The following is a 14,621-nucleotide window of genomic DNA, read 5'->3' on the forward strand; positions in this document are numbered from 1 at the left end:
TTACAAAACAAATTATATTTATACTAGAATAATATTTACAAACGTGATCTATTGGCTTCCTATTGATTGGCTCTCGCCAATTTACAAACATAAATACAACAATAATGGCTATGAGACAATGTAGCGAATCCATAAAAGGCAAATGCTGCATATATATATACACACGCATATGTAGGTTTGTGTGTGTGTGTGTGTGTGTGTATTGGTGTCAATTCGGGTCATGCTGGTAAAAAATGCGCATAATTGGCAAATTTAGAGTAAAATTGCCTGATAAATATGCAAAATACGAGGCGGCCAACGATGCCCAGCACCACCACCCCTTCAGCCTGCCCCTTCAGTAACCAGCAAAGATTGCCGCATCAATGTGGCTTACAATTATCAATATACATTTTATTTTCCACTGAAATCAAAACCAACTTTTATGTTTTCCTTATACAATAAAAAAAATTCGTACTATTTCATAATTATTTCGGTCTCATACTAAGTCTGTGTGCGCTTTGATCCAGTCTACGTGGTAATAGACACGTGCATAGCCATCTGGATAGATGTTACCGCAACCGCCCACAACGAAACCGGCCACGCCCACCAGCTCATTATCATAGTGGGCCGGGCCGCCGGAGTCGCCATTGCAGGCACCATTGTCCACCTCATGGATCAAACACAGGCCAGCTTCCTCGCCCCAGCCAATGGAGCTCTCGCACTCGTCCAGCGTAAGCGATTTGAGCGTATTCCATTGCAAATATCGTGGCAGATCGCCGCCATGCTTGATGCGACCCCAGCCAGAGATGATGACATCGACACCGCCTGGCGTATTCTTGGTGGGCAGTGCTATTGGCTGTATGTTTTCCGAGTAGATGAACGGCTTCTCGACACGCATCACGGCCACATCGTTCAAGAAGTTGCCATAGTTCTCATGTGCCACAATCTCCACAATGTTGCGCAACTCACCGCCGCTTAGCCGATCATTGCTGCCGGCGCGCACCGTTATCTGGCTGGCTGGGTAGACCTGGTTCGTTCCACTGGCATCCTCATAGACCACACAATGCGCTGCCGTTAACACATAGTTGCGTGATATAATTGAGCCGCCGCAGCTATGGGAGCCAAGGTTGCGCAATGAAATCTGATGCGGAAACTGCGCCCTGGCCGCATCCTCGCCGCCCACGACACGACCGCTGATGCTGCTGCTGCTGCTGCTGCTGCTGCTGCTGGTGACAGCTACTGAAATAGCTGCTGGAACAGCGGCTGGCTGACAGGCGGCAGTCAATAGCACAACTAACCCAATAACTGGCAACAAATTGGTAGTCATCTTGACTGATTCACAGCAGTGGCCATCGAGACGCTTTTATAGACAGCGCCTTATTCTTTAAGCCTTGGTTATTTATAAGCCAACAGTTTATCAAATTTTTGTTTTTTTTTTTCTTTTAGCACTAACGATAACACATATCTTTGGACATAACTCTGCAAGATTTATGCAGCCCGCGTGTCGCGTGTTATCATTATCATTATCACTATCAATATCATTATCTACGCTTGGCTTTAGTATTGTAATAGATTTTTTGTTCTAAAATATGTCATTTATTATTGTTGCCTATATATATCTTCAAATAATTAAGTAGTCTTAAATGTGCCAAGAGTGTCCAGTTAATCAAACTGTGTGCAAATTCAAAGCCGACTACGAGATACTCTAAATGCAGCTTTAAGCTACCCCACATAAGGTCTGTCGACTGCAATCTTGATTAACTTCGTGTTTATGGAATTTATAGAGCTTAATTTTGGCATATAAACGTATTTATATCCAATATGAGAAATATTTCAAATGGATGCATTTAAACGGACTGGATCGACTCGTCCTGATCCTGAAAACAAATGCTTTAGCTGCTTCCTTCTGCCTGTTGCAAACACATGCACACAACAATTAAACCCTTTCAACCCAATTTTAAGCTCAATGTTCTATTTAATGACATGGTTTTTTTTTTTTTTTGTTATTTCTCTGTGCCTCACCTGCATTTGCGTTAATTGGCTGTTGCAGCTGCAAATTTGAATAAATGAAAAACAAAATTCGCAAATTGTTCAGTCAGTGGAAAATAATTGTAATGTCAAAAATATTTAAACATTTTGCTATGCTCAATAAGTTTGTCACTTATTTAACTTTTTGCTTTAATTAAAACAGCATTAAAACAATTGAAAAATGTTACCTCTTCGATTCAAATTTAATTTGATTGGCGCACAAAAAGTTGCTTCAAAAGTGCTTACAGTTTGAAGAATATATACAAATATGTGCATACATATGTATACAAGCTCATCTTAATTAAAGTTAAGCTTGTGCTTACACACACACACACACACACACACACACACACACACACACATAGACAGGCACACAAATACACAGGTGACACAAGAATGCGCCCAAGTGTATAGATGATATTAACTCTCTTTTTGTATGTAGATGTAAAAACACATAAATAAATACGCTCGAAATTCTTACTCTGTATCAAACATTTGGTTCCCAGAATCGTTTTCTCTTCAATATCGTTAAAATTTTGTGGGTCATTCATATTTTTTTTTAACAATATACTCAGTTTTATTAACCTAAACTTAACAAGCTAACAATTATGTTAATGTTAACTTCAATAACTTTCGTACGGGTAGAAGCGACTGTTAATAGGACTTTAAAACTTAACTGTAGCATACTAACAGTGCGACACTAACAGTACGCTATTAACTGTGCGACTTTGAAATCATGTTATTAGCAGTGTGACACTAACAGTACCACTATGAAAGCATATGATTAACAGTGTGACACTAACAGTGCGACATTAACATCTTTGAAAGTATATTATTAACAGAATGACACTACGAATCCTTAACAGGATGACATAAACAATATTACATTGAGAGCATGTCAGTGACAGAATGTTACTATTATTCATTTATATTTACAAATGATGTATTTCATCTGATTGACATAAACATATAAATAATGCACAAAGAGTTCAATTTTTTATAGTCAAATTAGTTTTCTACTCTGCTGAATTTAAAAAATTTCGACTGACATTTTTGGATGTTCTCTATTCAAAAATATCTTTTCATTAATGTTATTTTATAAACGGCTGTAAACCAGTCAGGTTCTGTTTAAAGCTTAGCTCCAAGAAAAGAAAATGGTTTCGCTTGAATTTTACACATTTCCACCTTGCAATCTGTCGAATTACATTTTGTTTGTTTCCTTTGGAACATGCAGCTGGCAATCAGAAAGGGACACACTCACACACACATGCGTATACGCATGGATATTCACTTACTCATACGTATGCGTGTGTGTGTATTCGCATTCTTATTGAAGTGTGGGCTGCTACTTTTGCCGCAGGAAGCGGTCGCAGCTGTGGGTTTTAAAATTTCAATTCATTTCCGTTGTGCATACGCACACGCCCCCACACACGCCCCCACACACGCACACGTACGCATGCATACTATATGTCAATATATACATATGCATGTATGCGTGCATACACATAAAAAAAAAAAAACAAGCTGCGCCTAAATGGAAGACAACAGCGGTAGCAACACCAGTAACAACAACAACAACAACAACAGCAACAATAACAGGAATAACAACCACAACTACAACAACAAACAGGCGGCCCAGGGCAGACCGGCAATTTATGTGCCAAAAATATCGAACGGGTGATCCAGTGGATACGCTGGAAGGGCGGGGGGCGGGGAGGATACAAGCCTGCAACTAGGAGACGACGATATCCCTATCCCAGCTATCCGGGTATTATTACGGGTGCGTGCGACACTTTTACGTTTAAAATGTTAAATGCTTCAAGTCAAAAATTCAATATATGTCTGGCATGCTGTGGGCGTTGCCAGACGATGTTCTCGTTGCGCAGCTACAAATTAAACGTGGAGTGGGCGCAACTCGGCCAAAATTTAAGCCATAGCACTATGGAGAATTTTAACGGTTTATCTGGCAATAGGCCATTTTTAAAAAAAGTGCTTAAGATAAAAAGCGTGCATAAGAAACACAACCAACTGCCATGTGAATTACCAGAATTGTTAACATGATTGAAACCTGTTAAGATAAAAGCTGTTAAGCATAGCGTATGTATACAAAAGCACGTGCTTGAATTGCCTGAATTTAGTTTGGCTGATTTTCAAGTTCTTCAAATTTAATTTACTAAAGCCTATAATGGATTCTAATCTTTATATGTATGTATTGTATCATAATATTTCAATAATATAAATCAAGCGCTCAAAGGTTAAGTTTGGTTAGGCACTGATAGATGAATAAATTCTGTATATCGTGAAGAACTGAACAAGCACGATATAACTATATTTCAAATATGTTATGTAGTTCCGCAACATAATATGTTAATATGGCTTATTATATTTATAATAAATTAAAGAGTTCGATTGAAAATTCTAAGAAATTTGAGTTAACAAGTTTTGCAGGGGGCTTTCGAACCGAACTTTAAGACTAGGCATGGGTTCGAACCGTAAGCCGTTTCTTGGGCTTATAGCGATAGCGATAAACTCTATTAACAGAGGATTCATATATTGATCCTTGAACCATTTTGTTTTTATGATTCGATAAAACCTTTTATAGATAGTTGTCCCACGCTTCTGCATGTAGAATTGGCGTTGGGATCGTGCTAGCATGAATATTTCTAATAAGTATTTATACACTTATTTTAGGCTTATTGGATTTAATTAACTATAGAAAAGGGGCTGTGTCGTTGCATAAAATGCTTCATTAAAATATGTGTGTGCACTCTTATAACGCATTTGTATTTGTTGCAGTTGCCACACTGATGGTGGTCAAGGGGCTTAGTGGGGAGGAGGGGGGGGTGTGGGGTGGCTGTCCATGTCTATAAAGGTAACCTTCTTAATTTGTTATGGCTGCCATTTTTGGGTCACACGTAAATGGGCGCGGCTCAGTGGCCTGGCTGCGGTGCCTGCCACTGGCCGGGCATGCCCCGGCAGCAACCTCTGGCAACACGGGCCCGTTGTCCTGCCGTCCTGTTGTTCCCTCTGTGTGTGTGTGTGTGTGTGTGTGTGTGTGTGTGTTGTCCTGGATGAAAGTCCAGCCTCCGTTCGCAACGTCCCATCTTTGTAGGAAGTGCCTCAAGCGTTGGCGCTGTATGCGGCTTGTCACTTTGCGTTATCCACGTTTTGTTTCAGCGCTCCTCGTACTGTTATTGTTGTTCTTCTGCTTGTTGTTGTTGTTGTTGTTGTTGCTGTCGTCGTTGTAGTTGTTGCTGTTGTTGGCATATTTGCATTGCGGTGTCGCCGCCGCTGCTTTTGCAACTTTGCATTGTTTACTTTTTGTTTGGTTTTCAGCTAAAACTTTGTTGTTGCTGCCTTTTTTGCCACTCTGTCAGTTTTTGCCGCTGCTTCCATTTTGGCAGGCTCGAAAGTAAACTAAAGCAAAAACCAAACAACTTAACAGCCAAAGCAACAGCGACGCTTGCTGCGGTCAGATAAGCAATACGAATACATAGATATACATACATATATACTATAATGGAGCAGCAGATATACATACATACATACATACATATATTGAGCTTGAGCTACAGCTAGTTGGCTCGAGGTATATTTTTTAAAAGTCATAACATTTGCTTTTATTTAGCTTTAATTCCCTTTGCTCGTAAGTATGCTCTGCTTGCTTTTTTTTAACACGAGCTTCTCAAGTAAATTGCTTTCAATAAAAATGTTAGCTGCTGCATGTTTATTATAAGACGGTTTGTCACCTTTGCAACAAACATTTACCATGCTGCTGCCAGGTACCGTTGTTGTGGCTGTGCCCACGCTAAACAAACAGAAATATAATTGGTTTGCCTGGCATTTTAGCATAATACGAACAGCGGCAACAATAACAGCAACGACAACAACAACAGCAGCAAGTAGTGTTAACAGGCACTTAACAGAGCTGCCAAATAAGGTAGAGAAGGAATATAAAATTAAATATTTGAGCGAGATTCAAAAGTCTACTTCATTTGCAGCGCACATACTTGTCTACAGGCATACATATAGACATCAATACATACATATGCATATAAAATTATACGCACATACATACAGACATGAGAATGAGGCGAACACAGTAAACAACCAAAACGGCTTAGCGGCAGTTGAGTTAAATGTTACGGTAGATCAGTACAGTGCAGTGAAGTGGGCAGAGAACAGTGAAAATCCACCATACATAAAACAGAAACAATTCAATCGCTGAAAAAAGTATATATATATATATTCCACGTAATATATTTAACAAATGAAATCGTTTGTAAATCGGCCAGAAACGAAATGTTAATTATGTTTCAACGCAATAAAATTCTAAGCGGCCCAACAACAAATATAAATAGAAATGAAAGTGTATATAAAAAAAGAAAAAAAAAAACGCCAAAAGACAGGCAGGCCTTCGACTGCGCCTCTGCATATGGGTGAGTGGCTTTTATGTGTTATAATTTTATTACATATACATATACATACATATTTTATATTCAAGTGTTTACACATAATCTTGCCTAAGCTCTGAATTTTGTCGCATGCCATTTTTGTCATCTTTTATCTATTACAACAATAACTGCCTGTGAGGCTTTCTGTGTGTATACGCTAATGCAACGGTGAATTTGATGACATTTCGCTTTGTTTTTGCTTTGATCTGCTGCTGTCCGACAAACTGGAGGCTACAGTGAACGCTCGCTGCAAGTAACGTTAATGTGTTATATGTGTTTTGTTTTGCATAAGGCTTGACATTCGTTGATCATACTCTCGTGTTGGGCATATTGGTTTTAAATATATACACATTAATGATCATGTGATGAGTATGAGGTCAATATAGCCATGCTTGCCTGTCCCTCTGTCTGTTTACATTCTAGCTCGTCTCTCACTTCGCTATCGCCGTGAAGCTTTTGCGTATGTCCGCTTTACTGTTGTAAAAGAAGAAGAGGAATCTGTCGAATTACCATATTGTGTATATTATATGCAAAATGTTTTTGCTTTTAAATATTTGACTATTCCCCTCACATTTTGGACCTTTTCCAATTGGAGTACCAGATTATATGGCTTCTATTTTGGTCGGAAATAAAGCTTTTGTTGAAATGTGTTTTAATGCCACGTGTCCACATGCCGCTTTGTCTTTTGCTAGTGCTAAAAACATATACATATGTATGTACATAAATTTTTTTATGAATTATTATTATTAGAAAAGCAAAAAAAAAAAAACAAAACAAAAAAATTGCTCGTGCGTGCAGAGCCGCGTTTCTACTACATGGAAACAAAGTATCTGATGCACACTTGAGCACAAATGCGCCTGGCAAAAACAGTCCGGAAAAGTGACTTGGATAACTGGAAAGGAAAATAAAAAATAAATGGGAAACTACGCGCTCGCAACTAATGTGGCGAAATGTTATTAAAAGCCAACACGACTGTTCAAATGCTCTGCAAAGCCCAGCTTTGCGGCCGAGCAATGGCTAGTTGGTTATAAAAAAGGGTTGGTAGTGGAGAAGCAGGAGGAGGGGAGGGAGTGGGGGTGGGGGCTCAGCAGCTCAGCATCGGAATAGTTAGTCGCCAGCTAAGTCGGCTGCTGTTGCTGCTGCTAAAGGGCATATCGGGGCATTCTATTGGGAGGCAAGAGACACAGACAGTGTTAGAGTGTGTGTGAGAGAGAGAGAGAGAGAGAGCGAGAGCGAGTAAGGAAGGCAAAGCTTTGTTTGCTTTTGGCTGTTGACTGTCGACCTGCCGCCAAAATGGTTAAAAAAGAAAATTGAGCGCAAAATGCTTAACAAATATTTTATGACTACGAAGTTCAAACGCTTAAATGTGACCCACACATGTTGTTGTATTTATGTTATTTTTGTTGCTATACCCTGAAACCGTTGAAAATGCCCAAAGAGGGTATCACGGTTTTGTGGCAGCCCAGTGAAAACTATACCAATCCCATAAATAACATATATTCTCGATTAGAACAGAACAGAATATAACATATAACAGATCAGAGCATAACAGCTGTTCGAGTCGATCTACTCATGTCCAACTTCACGTCTCAGTAAACACATCCATCTCGGAAACTAAAACAGCTAGAGACCTACATTTCAAATATATGTTCTCGTTTGTCAGTTTTTCTAACGATATATGTATATCCCCCCATTTCTAGCATAAGCATATACATATATTGATTTACAGATATGGTTTTCAGGGCATAGATCGAAGCTTATATAAGTTAAAGATATCAAACACAGATCAAGGCTATTTCACTTTTCGGATAACGTTTCCCAATTTCACAGTAAAAATACCTCATTTTTAAAGTAAAACCCAGCAGCTTAGTTATATGCACACAATTGGGTGCTATATCTGAAAATTTCGAAAGGATTGAACTGTAAATACCAAAGTTATCCAAGACTGAATTTCCTATAATGTGGGAGGCTGGGTGAAGAAGAAGCGCTGCTTAAGCTGTGCAGTTAGCAGCGTGCTCGCTTGCTTGTGTGCGTACATATGTGTGTGTATGTGTGTGTGTGTGCTTGAAGGAGATTGAAATGCTTGCAATGGCAGCTCGAGGCCAGGTACAGGGTATTTGCCAGTTGGTCACGCTCGACTGGAGCGCTCTTGCTCATCGTTGTTGTAGTTGTTACTGGCAAATTACCCAAAAAGCCAACAGCAGCCAACTATTTTGTAAGCAACAACAACGCATCGCACACATATACATACACATATACATACTTGCCGGATCAGTTCGTGCTGCTGCTGCTGCTGCAGCAGCTGTTGTTGTTGTTGGTCCTGGTACTGGCTCTGGTCCTAGCGGTGTCTGTTGCCTGTTTCTGTTAGCGGCTCCCACCGGCTGTTGTTGGTTATATTATGCGCTGCAGCGCTGCCGCCAAAAAATTGTTTGAAATTCCTAACAAAGCATTTTAACAATTTGCTGACATTATAACGGCGACAAGTTGACTTGAGAGTCAATAAACTGTTAACTAAAAACGACAACAAAAAACAAAAAAAATAAATAAAAACAAAAACAAAATGCGCCAAAGTGAAAAGTGTAAAAAGTGCTGATAGTAATAGACTGGATAGACGTGCATCAATAGCGGCCGCCCCCTCCGCCCCCAAATACCAGCCATAACAGCTCGTCGCCCCCAACGACCCGGTCAGCCCAGCTTGGAGCAGGCACGGGGATCGGTTGGGCGACGTCATCGTCATCGCATTGTCGAAAAAGTTTGCACAAAATTCTTTTGGAGATGACGATCAACGATGACATCGTCGGTAGCTCGCAACATAAATAGCATGGAACTTCATTAAAGCGATAACAATCGGGAGACAAAAGCTGACGCCGTAATCCTCCGCCTCCGCCCCGGAAAACGCGTCGATAGTATTGTTCTGAGGCTTAAAGGCAGCTACCATAATCGAAAATCAAAACTTTGCATTTTGAAAGTTTTACAGCCTTTCTTAATTCATAAAAACTAACAAGAACTTTTGGATGCATTTAATTAAAACTGTATGCATACTACATACCCTGTAAACAGACAAAATGCATATTAGATTTTCTATATATAATATATATATAAAGTTGTATATGTTATGGCATATACTATTATTATGCTCGGACTCACGAAAAGTGGGTAAAATGTGACTTCTGGTTTATTGGTGTTATATGTATTAGGTAGAAGAAAACTTCTTCGATCCCATAAAGTATTTTATATATATTTATATAGTTTCCTGATCAGCATCAACTGTAGATACTAAATCTATGTCTGTCTGTTTCTTTGTCACGTTGATCTCAATAACTCGACACGTTTCTGTCAAATCGATTAAAATCGACATTGATATCCGGTTTTTTGTACCTTATTTCGGAGAATGTCTTGGAATATGCACAGATGCCGCTTATTTTCTCTCTTTCTCATTTCTCTCAATAGTACTGTAGTACTGGGGATTATCGATAGAGCATTGTTGCTTGATATACTAATGTTTGCTTTGAAATTTTAAAATGGAAGGCTCCTGTAATGTTGCCATATCATCATCATCATCATCATCATCATCAGCAGCAGCAGCAGTTGCCTCATCATCATCTTTATTAGAATGCGCTGTGGATACGCCCCAAAGTATGCAGCAGCAATTTATTAAAGCTCTCGCTTATGTTAAGCCCTGAGTGCTCGGGTGTGGCATGCAATAGTTATTAGTTTTATTTTATATATGTATATATATATATTTTTTATTTATTTTTTGTTGTGTTGCTTATGGTAGCATTAGTTGTGGAGTGTTGTTTTTGTACGCTTGAATTTGATAACATTATGGAGCCTCGAGTGCATGCATATGCGTAATTTCGTGCTATGATGTATGCAAACTAGGTGCAGCTACTTTGAGATATACAAGCCTGGGTAATCAGCAAAAGAGAGAGAGAGAGAGAGACAGAGCACACGAGAGAGAGAGAGAGAAGCATTATAATGTGGCAGTCGGACAGTGGGCTGTATCAATCAGGAAGCTGCCATTTTAATTGATATTGTTTGGGCATTGTTTAAATTAAACTCTGGCTGGCAATAAACCGGAGCGCAATTAACGCGTGCGTTCCACAAATCGAATTCGCCGCAATTGCGTGTTAATAATGTTTCATTGGGAGAAATGCAAAAACATGTAAGCCAATCGCGTTTGGGTGTAACCTACTGCGTAATAATTCCGATCAATTAACAAACAATTACCCTAGACAATGACGATTTAAGCATAATATGGAGATTAGACGTGACGTTACATGTGTTCGAATCTACCCCATAAAAAAGTAGAAACCAGAATTTCATTTCTAAGAGCATTTACTACAAAATCATCTATTTTCAATTCAATTCAAGCTTCCGTCTTTCTGTATATACGAAGTTATCTAAATTTATATGAGATAAGTCTGGGTAATTAAATAACTTTTGGAACAACTCTTTTTTTTTTAATTTATTCATTTATGTATACAAATTATGCATCTATATAGATGAAGTATGCCATTAATTTGATCATCTAGTAGCCAGCACACTGAAAATAATATATTATGACAACAACAGCAACAACAAAAAAATGTTATAATTATTATACCCTGTATTCATTCAAAATGTGTAAAAAGAAAGTATATTGATTTTGTGTAAAAGTATGCGACAGACAGGAGGAGACTTTTCTGGCCTCGATCTCGGGAACATACTTCAAATATGATTCTGTTCCATATTTTATTTTTCGATCCCCTCAAAATCCTGGACTTTCCCCTAGGTTACTAGATCTGAATAGTCACAAAATATCTTAAGTTTTGTAAACATTTTAACTACAACTTAGTTAAGATAAGGTTAAACAAGAATTATCGAATATTATTTACAAGCTGGAATGCTTGTTACAGCAGCATGACGTTCAATATATATGGTATCTGGGAGTCGGGCACGCCCCAACATATTTTTGTGTGCATTTATTTCTCGCTGTTGCAAGTGTGGCATGCCAACGTTAGCCGACACATGGCTCAATGCTGCAAAAAACAAGTGGGGAAAACGCATGAATAAATTAATTAAAGTTTGAGCGAACATCCGTCAGTCAGTCAATCAGTCAGTGAGTCAGTCAGTCAGTCAGTCAGTTAGTCAGTAAGTTCGTCCATCAATCGATCAATGTCCCGCATCTTGGCTGCCTGAACGCAGTAGTTGCTTGTCAGCGGCATTTATAAGGCTGCCTCCTGGCTATATACTCCTCCCCCTGGCATCATCCTGGCAGTCGATACTCGATACCACACTCTTTATCAGGCATATTATGCACTTATCGTAAACACTCGAAATGCATTTGGTCGGTCGACGAGCAGACAAACAGACAGACAGACAGACAGATGGACAGACAGATGGACAGACAGACAGATATCGTGGGTTGAGGCGTACACACAATTTTCGGGGGCACTGTTCATTTCACGCTGGGCTCGGCAATGTTGGTCAAATGTGTGTTTGACATTTTCGATATGTTTTCGGTTAGGATACGTGTGCCATTTAATACTTTGGCTATTTCTGGTGTTCCTGTTGCTGTTGCTGTTGTTGTTGCTGTTGTTGCCGCTACTGTGACTGCAGTGGCTGGCAGTATAAACTGCTTTTGCTTTTGTATTTTGCATGAAATTTCTCTAAATTGTGTGCGTTTGTTGAGGTTGTTGTTATAATTTAGTTGAAAATTGTTGTCGCATACACAAGCATGCACACACATTTTCACACATTTACGAAAAGGATATCGCATCGTTAAGCACATTAACCCATTGCTGCTGTATTTTCCATTTATAATCAAGTTTCCGAAATTCTGACCAAAGCTGTATGTTTTTTCATTATATATTAAGAAAAAGAATTATTGAATTATCGCAGAACAATATTTTATATATGCGCATATATGTTATCTAATCTTCACAGCAGCCAACAGTAAAGCACGCTCAGCTTCCTCTTAACAGCATAATTACATTGGAAGTACAGTAGTGCATACTTAAGCATTAGTGCATTATGTTAGCAGTATGCTAATACATCCGTAGTACAGTATTGCATTATGTTAAAGTGTTAAGAAAACTATGCGTGTGTTATGTTAATTCGAGCTGGTTGCCCTTAATATTATATTTACAAGTATAGTATAGTATGGCAGTATGTTAAATGGTTAACATGACTATGTTAAGTATGCTATGTTAAAGAATTACTTTGCAGTACAGGTTTGCATTATGTTAAAGTATGGTTAGCATAACTATGTGAAGTGCATTATGCTTATCAGTGTGAGGTAAATGTATAATTTTTATAGGTGCACTCAGACAAGCTCCTCTACATAATTATTCGAGAGACATGCACGATAATGGGTTAACTCATACACATTTTCAATTTAATTTGTGCAAAGACCAAATACATTCGCTTACGCGCTTTCGCCTGGCTTCAGTTTTTTAGAGCAACCATCTAATTCCATGGCCAGCTGAAAATCCCCATGCGGTGGACTGGGAGTAATAACCATTTCAGGCCAAGTGCATGCATTCAACCGTCTGTCGTCTGGCAGTTGGCTGAAAATTGCAATGCGAATGCTTTGCAAACTGTAATTTTGGCAACGCGAATTGGATTTGCGGCTTATAAGCACGTTTATAAATTACTGATTCGTCCACGCTCCATGGATACAACTGTATGCGACCACTTTTGTGCGCAAATAAATAAATAAAATCATTTGTTTTTTTTTTTACAATATTAACATAACACCCTCAGTGTTACTCTTTAGCCAGGCTTAGTCGGAGGCAGCTGAGAACCTCTCAATTAATATTTGTGCTTCGTTTAGATTGTTTCTTTACCGTTTTGCTAAAAGCCCAACTTTAGAATATATTTAATATGCCTTAAGTGTCTTATGGTTTTCATAATTACATCCATTTCTGCGTATACTCAATATGATATACTATTAATATCGTTCGATATCGCGTGTCATATATAGACGCACAATTTTCTCATGACCCGCTTACCCATTTTTATACCCTGTACCCCCTGAAATGGGTATAAGGGTATATTGTATTTGTGCAAAATCCAAATGTATGTAACAGGCAGAAGGAAGCATCTCCGACCCCATAAAGTATATATATTCTTGATCAGCACCAATAGCCGAGTCGATCTAGCCATGTCTGTCCGTCTGTCCGTCTGTCTGTCTGTCCGTCTGTCCGTCGGTCCGTCCGTCCCCTAGTCGGGAGCTCCCGACTAGAACCTCTTACTTGTTGTTAGGTATAAGTGTTATTTTACAATGCCTGAATAGCTTTTACCTTGAACGGGCTGCAATTTTGTTGAACATTTATATTAAAATTAAATATCGAATTAAGCTTTGTAATTTGGCTTAAATTAAAATGCATTTTCTGGCCTTGACCAACTGACCAATTGGGCAATTTACCAAACGATTAAGGCACAGAATATTACCAATAATTACATTGATTTCGAAGGTTTTTGTTGGCCTAAACAAGTTGTAAAGCCCCCGAAGATAAATCGAATCAATGTCAGCTCTAGACTTTTGATAAGGAACCAAGAATATGGATATGCTTTTAATAATAATAGCATTCAAATTAATAATAATTGCACTTTAAATAAATATTATAATAGTACTATAATAAAAGCAAAATCATACAAAATTTACTTTAAATGCCTGACTATAAATGCTTTTGAAGTTTGTCCATAAAAAGACCACAATATCGAAATATCCAACAAATGGATTTGTATTCATAAATATATGCGTGCACATATGCATTCGGGGGTGTTTGATAAAATTAGCCGCAATATAAAGAGTTGAAATAACAATGCCATATTGAGCCATATTATGCAATTAACAGGTAAACGTGTTTTTGTGGCAGTCTCTCAACTAACAGATACCCTGTAGCATAACAGTTGATCGTAGGCACGTGTTCATACAATTGCGATACATAGTAAAACTACATTTAATTTAAAACTTGCAACAGTTTGAATTTACGTGCATGCTATTCAGAATAACTATGCCAAAAAATAAAAAAGAGTCTTGGTCTCTGAGATGGGCGTAGGTCAAAAAAAATATGAATAAAACTCAAAGGTATGCCCTGCTGTTCATACCCCTCGTATAGACAGGGTATAGAAATTATTTTAATGCAAAATTAAATGAGAAATCATAGTTTT

The 14,621-nt window shown here is 38.5% G+C and overlaps 1 protein-coding gene across 1 annotated transcript; it reads right to left on the reverse strand.

Annotated features, from left to right (window-relative positions):
- Positions 1 to 415: 415 nt before the first annotated feature.
- LOC115764351 (serine protease SP24D-like) lies at positions 416 to 1,306 on the reverse strand. The gene has a single exon (XM_030707309.1). The coding sequence runs from the start codon at positions 1,304 to 1,306 to the stop codon at positions 476 to 478; it is 831 nt and encodes a 276-aa protein (XP_030563169.1). The 3' UTR covers positions 416 to 475.
- Between the last annotated feature and the right edge of the window lie 13,315 nt (positions 1,307 to 14,621).

Source organism: Drosophila novamexicana, unplaced genomic scaffold, assembly GCF_003285875.2.
Source record: "Drosophila novamexicana strain 15010-1031.04,08,12 unplaced genomic scaffold, DnovRS2.1 tig00000820-arrow-pilon, whole genome shotgun sequence".
Lineage (NCBI taxonomy): Eukaryota > Metazoa > Arthropoda > Insecta > Diptera > Drosophilidae > Drosophila > Drosophila novamexicana.